This window comes from Oreochromis aureus, linkage group 20, assembly GCF_013358895.1.
Source record: "Oreochromis aureus strain Israel breed Guangdong linkage group 20, ZZ_aureus, whole genome shotgun sequence".
Taxonomy (NCBI): Eukaryota; Metazoa; Chordata; class Actinopteri; order Cichliformes; family Cichlidae; genus Oreochromis; species Oreochromis aureus.
The window spans coordinates 11611556-11620967 of NC_052961.1; the positions used below are offsets into that span (position 1 = coordinate 11611556).

Genomic DNA, 9412 nt, shown 5'->3' on the forward strand with positions numbered 1-9412 from the left:
GAAGTTGGGCTAGCTGGTATATAATATGTGCTACGTGGTGGCTTGCTACACAGCTGTAGTTAGCATAATATAAACACAGTGAAGCTCCAGGATGAATGCTAACTCTTTTCCACTGGATAAAGTTAACGCGAGGGTTCCCGATGGTTAGGGACAAATGCAATCACATGGCAGGATGCTGTAAATGGACCAAACTTCAGTCAGGAGAACAACTGAGATTATCGAACCACGAGGTTAGTCATTAATATATTGCTGCATGGGCTGGGCTGTAGTTACATCGTAAGGTTTTAAAAACTGAGCTTTAAAATGAACAGTGGTGATAAAAACTGAGAGAGGCCGACAGTGATCACTAACTTTATGACGTAAAGACCGGATATCCCACCTACTGTGAATGTTTTAATGCAGTACAGTTGTTATTATTATCACTTGTCACATCCTGTTTATGACAATTAAAATAAATAACATCCATATAAGAAATAAAATTGTCTCATGTAAACTTTATATGATGTTAAATAGGCCTATACTACTGTACTTTAATGTGGGTCATAAGGGTGGTACTTTAAGAGCCATATTTTTTATAAGGTGGTACTCATTATGAAAGTTTGAGAACCTCTGCATTAAACAATTTCTTAATGTATTTCTTGTCTCGAAACTGTACTCACATTCCCACATGCGCACTGAAATAGCTATTGGGTCTGGGTTATACCTCCTAGAAGACTAAAAAGAAATGTTTCACCTAAACCTTATAGTCCGTTTTTACATATGAAGGGAATGGTGTTTTTTTTCTCTCATGACAGAAATTATTTTACACAAACAGCTGGAAGAGCACAGGTGTGAATAATGATATTAATAAGACAGCTTTAGTGCTATGGTGCTGATATTTTGAATACTGACTTACTTTTACATTGGCATAGCTACTGGAACACGTGTTATGTTACGACATTACCTGATATCTGCAGTTAAAAAGGTTTCAGAGATGTTGTTGTCCACCCCCACCAGCACGAGGGACAGAAAATCAAAGGCAACACATATTGCAGCACAGTGAGAGAATAAATGATTCAATGCCTCTGAGATAAACTGAACATTATATTTTTCTATAAAATAAGATTAAATGCAGGGTTATTGAATTAGATTGTATAGGGGTGTAATGGCAAGGAACAACAGTCATAGATGTTCAACGTCTTACAGCCATAACTACCAGGGTAATCAAATCTGCTCGACAAGGATCACTAATCATCACTGCTTTTCTTTGTGTGCATAATATGCAAAAATTTTGAGGACTTTCAGTGTAATCCACTTTTGATTATCACTTTAACAAGTTTACATAAATTAACTTGGATAGCAACTCTACATTTCAGCTCCAGGTAACCTATTAGACTATTATGTATTACTGAGGGCAAGAAGCAAAACTCAAGCAAGCGTGAAACTATATTATTGGAATCCTTAAATAACTTTAGAGAGATCCTAATGATCCAACCAACTTATTGTGAGTGTTTTGACTTTTAGAAGGAGCTCCTCACAATAGTTCACTCTGTGTTTGCATATGAAGAGATTTTTATTCCACATAGTTTTCAGATCTCTGGAGTGCAATATTGACAGAAATCTTAGATATCAGAGATTCATCGCAAAGAGAATAACAATCACCGTGTCCGCCCATATGAGATCTGCAAATAAATTAAGTGAAAGCCAAGGGCCCTCTAGGATTTGGGGCTGTTAATTTTCAGCTGATAGGATATTCAATAGTTGAGCCTAAAGTTATCTTAGGCACTGACATTAAAATGAATGACATTTAAATCATTTAAATACTTAGAAAAAACAAAAGAGTCTGAAAGCCTCTTTTTCATTTGGTTTATTTTCAGCTCAGGTCACACACTGAATGAACATCCACTGGAAGAATAGTTTTAGTAGGATTATGTTTATACCAATTTACCCATGTTTCTTTTTTAAAATTATGACAGTGTAAGGCTTTAATTCATCAATGTATAAGTTCTGAGGGTAAAATGGTTGTCATAGTCATATTTTCCTTGCAGTCTTTATTCTCCATGCAGCGATATGTGTTGATGCCAAACAACACAGCATTAAAATAAAGAGAATCCAACGTAGAGTCACCCACGAACTAGATTAAAACAACAACAACAACAACATTATATGTACTACTATTTGTTACTATTTTTGTACAAGATAGTTGATTTTTCTAATGTTTACTACTACATTTTTAAAGTTGATGATGGTATAGCAAACAGTATAATATCCTTAGACTCTTCTTACCTTTTTTCATCTTGAATTGGAGTAATTTGTGTGCTGGTGGTTGGGGTTGTCACTGTGGATAAGAAGACTTTGCATTAAAAGTCAATAAATGATATTCATGATATTAATACTGACTTTCCCCTTATAACTGCATTACAAAGCAGTTCAGAGCGTTATCAGGTGTTTTCAACAGATGTTGAGAACAAGAAACAATCTGATATCTAATAATAACATAATATCTTATAATCTAATGGAAATAATGAGAAATAAAAATTTAATTTGAAAGTGGAAAAAATCAAATATTAGAAATGACCATTTATACAATATAGTGTTTTTTAAAGTTTAATCATCTTTTATATACAAGTTTCTGGCATTTTCTGCTCCATACTATCTACTAGATGACAAGCAGTGTAATTTAAAAGGTGTTCTCAGACTCATATGCTTATAGTTAGAAGCACTTATAAAAGAAAATCAAAGGTACAACTTGTGGTTGGGTTATATTTCACTGTGGTAGAGCAACATTAAAAAAAAACAACACAATTATGATCAGTCTTTGATTAAGATATTGATGAATTGTCAGTGTCTCAGATGAAACAACCACAAATGGTCATTTAGATTTGAAAATTATAAGAATCTTTCTCAGAAACCTAATCAGTCGTTCAGATCACAAACAACATGATTGTGAGGCAAACAATGTGTCGTTTAACTAGTTTAGCCGAAAGGTTCAGACAACACTCGAGCTGCCCTTTCTAGAGTAGTAATAGATTACATTTACAACTTTTAAGTTTGGTGATTATTCTGTGCAATCAAAGAAAGAAACTACTGAATCAGCAATAGCACATCTGATGATAAAGTGTCTTAAGCTGAAGTTTACCTGCTTGGGAGACAAGGAGGCTGACACCAGTAAAGATATTTCTTCCAGAAGTCGCGATGACACACCAGTACTTATCTTCGTCACTTTGTCTGATAGATGTCATAGTTATACTGAACACTCCTGCTTCCTTATCATCAGCAATGAAGGTTCTGTTGTTAAAACGCTTCTTTGGTGTCTTTACCACTATCCTGCAAAACTCATATATCTTTCCTTTGCACCAGTACTTTGTGTTTTCTTTGTACTGAAGGTCATACTGACAAGGCACCGTTACAGACCCTCTGTTTGTTGCTTTTACCACCTCTGGAGCTGAAAGCAGAAGTGATTCCGCTGCATGCTGTATTATCCACAACAACAAACAGAAAGCTGGACCTGCAAAATCCCAAACCATTTAACATCAGATGTTAATCGGATAACTGCAGTTGAAGAAAAAAATGGCAAGGCAAGGCTAGTACTTTTGACAGATTACCATTAAATAGGCAGACAAATGTTCCAGATGTCCTCATGGTCGTTATGAAAAGTTAAAGGGTGAGAAAAGACCAGCTATGCAACTTCTCCTTTGGTCTTGCGCAGTAATGTCATACTGTGTCATACTCTCTCATTGCTCAAAATACCACAGCCAAATGACAGGAAATTCTTGAATCACGATAAACAAGGACAGGACTAGGCAACAACAGGCAACAACAGGCAACAACAGGCAACAACGCAAAAGAATGAATGTTTGAATGAAAGGCAAGTTTTCATCAGCATTAGTCCCTTAAATGGAAGGGTCACTGAAAAAAAAGTCAGGGTTGATTAAAGTAATCACCTTCATCTTATAATGAATTTTTTTTTATCCTGCTGGAAGTCTTAAGATGCTTTTTAGTGTGCCCATACCCAATATGTATGAGAGTTTAAGCAATGTGAGTGTCTATGTTGTGGAATAAAACTGAGGTACAGGGGGGCAGGAGGGGACAAAGGAGGAATGCCTCCCCTGCACCTCAGTGATGTACCTGTACCTCAAGGCCCTGCATGTGTGATGGTGGGATGGTGTGGGAGGAGGGATTCAGTTGAGGATGGGGAGGAAAGGTTGTTAATCCCATACTGTATAATTAATCTGTCAAATGGAATAAAGTCTGTTCCTTCAAATATATGTTTCAAGTATTTAATTCCTTTACAACTCCAATCTGGGAAGTTAATCATATTATTGTTCTGTAGTATGTCAGGGTTGTTCCAAATAGAATAGAATAGAATAGAATAGCCTTTATTGTCATTGTACAGGGTACAACGAAATTGGAGTGCCACTCTCTTGGTGCAAAATGCAATAATAAATATAAATGTAAAATATAAAAGGTACAATAAAACAAACGTAAGTACTTCCAAAAGTAAGTATGATAGTTACAGGAATATGGGTGTAGGTTTGGATGTGATTAATGAAGACTCAGTCATTTTTAGAAACACCCATTATGCTGTCAGAGAGGAGCTGATATTGATACTAAGCATATATGTCGTTTGATGTTTGAACTAATGAATTGTAGGTCAGAAATCTGTATATTATTGCATAGTGCCTGTTCTACGTCTAGCTCGGGCTCATCTAAGAGGGTATGTTTTAACCATCCTGAGATGACTTGTAGCCTGTTGGCTAAGAAGTACTGTTTAAGTTAGGCAGATCTAATCCTCCTTTATCCTTGGTCCTTTGTAGAGTTTTTAAGCTGATACGCGGGGTTTATCTATCCAAAGTAATTTAAAAATAGAAGATTCCAGAGATCTAAATCAGTCTGGTGGTGGCTTACTCGGGATCATTGAGAAAAAATAATTGATTCTTGGCAAGACCATCATTATCATTGAAGCAACCCTTCCCATCTGTTATATGGGTAGCGATTTCCATCTAGCCAGATCATTTTATGCCCTTAATATCTATTTCCTCCCGATTTGCTGCTCCTAGTGGTTCGATTAAAAACTGCAAACAGTGAAGGGTAGAGTGGGCGTCCCTGCCTTGTGCCTCTCTGGTGACAGAAGCTGGAGGATGTTTGGTCAATTGTCTTGATACATGCTGTTGGAGAATTATATAATACTTTTAACAAGTTTATAAAAGACTTTCCAAAACCAAATTTTGGAAAGCTGTAAATAAAACTTTCCAGGGTTTTTACTACATGAAGGGTCTATCAAATTAAGTAATCTATGTGTATTTGTTGATGAGTGCTTACCTTTTATGAAACCAGTTTGGTCAGGATGCATTATGAGGGGGCATTATCTTCTCTAACCTTTTTGAGAGAGCTTTGCAGATTATTTTAAGGTCAACATTATTAACTTTTTTTTTAATATTGGACAATAGCTGGTGGGAAATAAAGGGTCGTTGCCTAGTTTTAGCAGGATACTAATGTTGGCAGAATTCATATTTAGTGGTAATCTGACATTTTCCTTAATTTCCTGCAACATTCTGTGGAATACTGGTGCCAGATTTGTCCAGAAATTCTGCTGGAAATCCATCTGGACCTGGATCCTTATTATTGGGCATACTTTTCAGGGCTTCCTGCAGTTCAGTTGATGTAAATCCAGTGCTATTGCTCGACTGTCTGGTAATTTTGGAAGGGATACGTTGTCAAGAAACGTATCAATTTTGTTTTTTGATGGGTTTACCTGGGGTGGATATAAAGTTTTGTAAAAGTCTCTAAAAGTATTGTTTATTCTTTCAGGGTGATATAATGTGTTCCTGGATAAGTCTTTAACGGCACATATAGTTGCTTTTTCTTTATTTATTTTGAACTGGTTAGCTAGAAATTGACCATGTTCAAAATTTTGCAAGTTAAGTCTTCGTACTAAGGATTGTGTGTGTATTTTTTTAACTAATAATTTCATTGAATTCTAGTTTTGTTTGTCATATTTTCTTCAATATTTCCTGTTCCTGGGAGGACACATAGGCTTTTTCTAAAGATTTGATGATTTCGTGTAATTTCTGAATATGTTTGTTTTCTCTTTTCTTTTTATGTGATGAGAATTAAATAATTTTACCTCTCATCACAGCTTTCCCTGCTTTAAAGAGAACAGATGCTGATGTTCCAGGCAGGTCACTATAGTCTAAATATAAATCCCACTCTTTTTAAAAATATTTAATAAAATCTTCATCTTTAAGCAATGATGTATTAAATCTCCAGCTTTTACTTGGCGGAATGATCTTCTTATGTGTTAGAATTAAAGATACAGGAGCATGATCACTGACAGCTATAGGGTGTATCTCAGTGTCTGAAGTGTCACTCAACAGTGAGCTGCTGACTAGGAAATAATCCAGACAAGAGTAGGAGTCATGGACATTTGAGACGAAAGTATATTCCTTACGGCTGGGGTGAAGGGAACGCCATTCGTTGCAAAGTCCAGAATTCCTCATGTACTGTTTATATTTGTGAACAGCCAGTTGTGCTGAGTTCTTGCTGTATTGAGCCTGTCCATTTCTTCATTTGGTCCAAAGTTGAGGTGGCCCCCAAGAACAAGTGAGCAATCTAGGTGTTCACTAAAAATAGCGTGGAAGAATGAGGGGTCATCAACATTTGGGCCATATATACTTACAATACATAACTTTTTGTTAAGTATAGATAATTTAATTAGGAATCTTAGGTAGATCGAGAAGGTAGATTAGGAATATACCTTCTCGATCTTCTTCATCTGGCTGCTCCCTTTAGGAGTGGCCACAGCAGATCATCTCACTCCGTCTCACCATCTCAATTTTCAATTCAATTTAATTTTATGTCTAAAGTGCCAAATCACAACAAGAGTTGCCTTGAAGTGCTTTATATTAGCATTGTAGGGTAAAGACCCTACAATAATACAAACATAATAGAATAATACAAATCCCCAGTAATTTCCTGTGTCACACCACCAACCCTCTGCATGTCCTCCTTCACTACATCCATGAATACAGTGTCATCTGCAAACATTATAGTCCACAGACTCCTCCCTGACCTCATCTGTTAATCTGGTCACCTGGCAAACATGAATGGGCTTCCTGATGGTTTCCTAATGTAATCGCACCACCGCTTTAAACCCATCTGTCACTCTGACTACACAGCCTAACACTGTCCTCATATAGTTGTCTCAATATCCTAATGTGATGCAGTACCATAGTTCCTCTTATAGCACTCTTATTTCTAGAGACCTACACATTTATTCACTGCTTTACTCTATGCCTTTAAGGGCTCTCTATCTATCATGCACACACTCACACTTTTAGGATCAAACCGACAGCCATCAGGTTGGTAGCTGGAAGGCTCTAACTACTGAGTCACAGCTGCTGTAGGACATGGCAAGTAAATAAGAAAACATGGCAACAGAATGTAGCAGTGAGAAAAGCCTTCATTTTGCAATGTATGAGGAAGAGATTTTTGTTTGACAGTCAAGTAAAGAAAGATTTTGTCACTGCTGTGTACTCTCCTGCCAGTAAGTAGTTGTATAGTCTTCGGTTGCTTTAGTTGTTTGTTTAGTATCCTTGTCCTGCTGAATGATGAACTGCTGTCCAATATGTTTTATGTGTTTGGCTGAATCTGAGCACACAGACTGCTCTCATATAATTCTGCATTCATCCTGTTGCTTCTGTCAGCAGTGAGATCATCAATAAATGCCAGTGGGGGCCAGCTACATTGGCAGCCATACGACCAAACCCTAACAGAAACTCGACCATGTTTGACAGATAACAGAGTATGCTTTGGGCCATGAGGTATTTTGTGTTTTTTTTTACCCTCTCCATTTTCCTGATCATTTTCAAATCAATTCAATTTAGTTTTATTTATACTGCAATGCGCTTTATATTCTAAGGTAGACCATAAAATAATACAACAGAGAAAAACCCAACAATCATATGACCCCCTATAAGCAAGTGGGAAGGAAAAACTCCCTTTTAACAGGAAGAAACCTCCAGCAGAACCAGGCTCAGGGAGTGGCGGTCATCTGCTGTGACCGGTTAGGGTGAGCGGAGGAAGACAGGACAAAAGACATGCTGTGGAAGACAGGCAGAGATTAATAATAACTAATGATTAAATGAAGAGAGCTGTATAAACACATTATGACTGGAAAAGGTGGCTGAAGAAAATACTCAGTGCATCATGGGAATCTCCCAGGAGCCTACACCTATTGCAGCGTAACTAAGGGAGGATTCAGAGTCGTGTGATCCAGCCCTACCTATATGCTTTAGCAAAAAGGAAAGTTTTAAGGTTAATCTTAGAAGTAGAAACGGTGTCTGTCTCCCGAATTTAAACTGGGAATCTGGTAAGAATTTTGGATCAAATGAAGGCTTTTCAGGGAGTTTTTAGGACATCCTGATAATAACAAATTACAGTAGTCCAGCCTTGAAGTAATAAATACATGAACTAATTATTGGCGTCACTCCAAGACAGGATGTTAGTCATTGTAGCGATATGGCGCAAATGGAACAAAGAAGTCCTACATATGTCTTTGACACGTGCACTGAAGGAAATATCCTGTTCAAAAATGACTCCAAGATTCATCGCGCTGTTCTAAGATAAATATTTCTAAGATTTTTTATGGCCAAGTACAATAACCTCAGTTTTATCAGAATTTTTGTCTCTTAAAAGTGGTTAAAAGTTCATTTTTTTTCCTTCACCATCAAAACGTATTTCAGTTGTCCAGTATTTTGTGCTCCATGGTTTACCAGCTTATTTACCATTTTCCAATTTTTTTTATGGGGGGTTTATGTGTGTTTTTTTTGTTTTTTTTGTTTTTTTTTAGAACACACTCAGCTGTTCCTTTTGGCCAAACAGCTCACCTTGATAACCCTGTGATAGATTAATGTTTTCCTCATTATTGTCTTCAGCATTTTTTAAATTTACTGAGCTTCTTTTATATGAAGTAACAGCTTAGTAACCAAATGTTCCTCTACTTGTTTCAAAAAGAAATACTTAAAGATACGCCTACTCAAGAGCCTTCTACTAAAAAAAAGAAATCCATTTATCTAGATGCTTACAGTGCGAACTGTTTTCAGAGTGTTGTATATTAATTGTTTGGGAGATTCAGTTTTCTGGGACTTTATACTTTATGGAAACAAAAGAGACGAACTGTGGCCTCTGCATATAAACTCTGGTCTGTCTGTTGATTTAAAATGAAAGTGCTGTAAATGATTTCTGTTGCTTTATTTCCATATGTAAGTTAAATTACCTGGGGTAAACCATGCAAAGCAATGGACAGAGCACAAGAGAGTTGAACAAGAGAGTGCAGGCAGGGTGGAGTGGGTGGAGATGAATATTAAGGGTGATTTGTAATAGAAGGATAGCAGCAAGAGCAAACAGGGAAGTTTGAAAGATGTCAGTGAGA

The 9412-nt window shown here is 36.7% G+C and overlaps 1 protein-coding gene across 1 annotated transcript; it reads right to left on the reverse strand.

Annotated features, from left to right (window-relative positions):
• Window positions 1–1829: 1829 nt before the first annotated feature.
• Window positions 1830–3709, reverse strand: LOC116319533 (CMRF35-like molecule 3). The gene is made up of 4 exons (XM_031738906.2): window positions 3585–3709; window positions 3119–3487; window positions 2266–2317; window positions 1830–2113 (listed from the first exon to the last, which is right to left on the reverse strand). The coding sequence occupies exons 1-4, from the start codon at window positions 3619–3621 to the stop codon at window positions 2011–2013; spliced, it is 561 nt and encodes a 186-aa protein (XP_031594766.1). The 5' UTR covers window positions 3622–3709; the 3' UTR covers window positions 1830–2010.
• Window positions 3710–9412: the final 5703 nt, after the last annotated feature.

Coding starts and splice junctions, on each gene's coding strand:
- LOC116319533 (XM_031738906.2), bottom strand. CDS start 3,621: ATGAGGACATCTGGAACATTTGTCTGCCTATTTAATG. Junction 3,488..3,584: donor ATTTGTCTGCCTATTTAATG/GTAATCTGTCAA, acceptor GGGATTTTGCAG/GTCCAGCTTTCTGTTTGTTG. Junction 2,318..3,118: donor CCTCCTTGTCTCCCAAGCAG/GTAAACTTCAGC, acceptor TCTTATCCACAG/TGACAACCCCAACCACCAGC.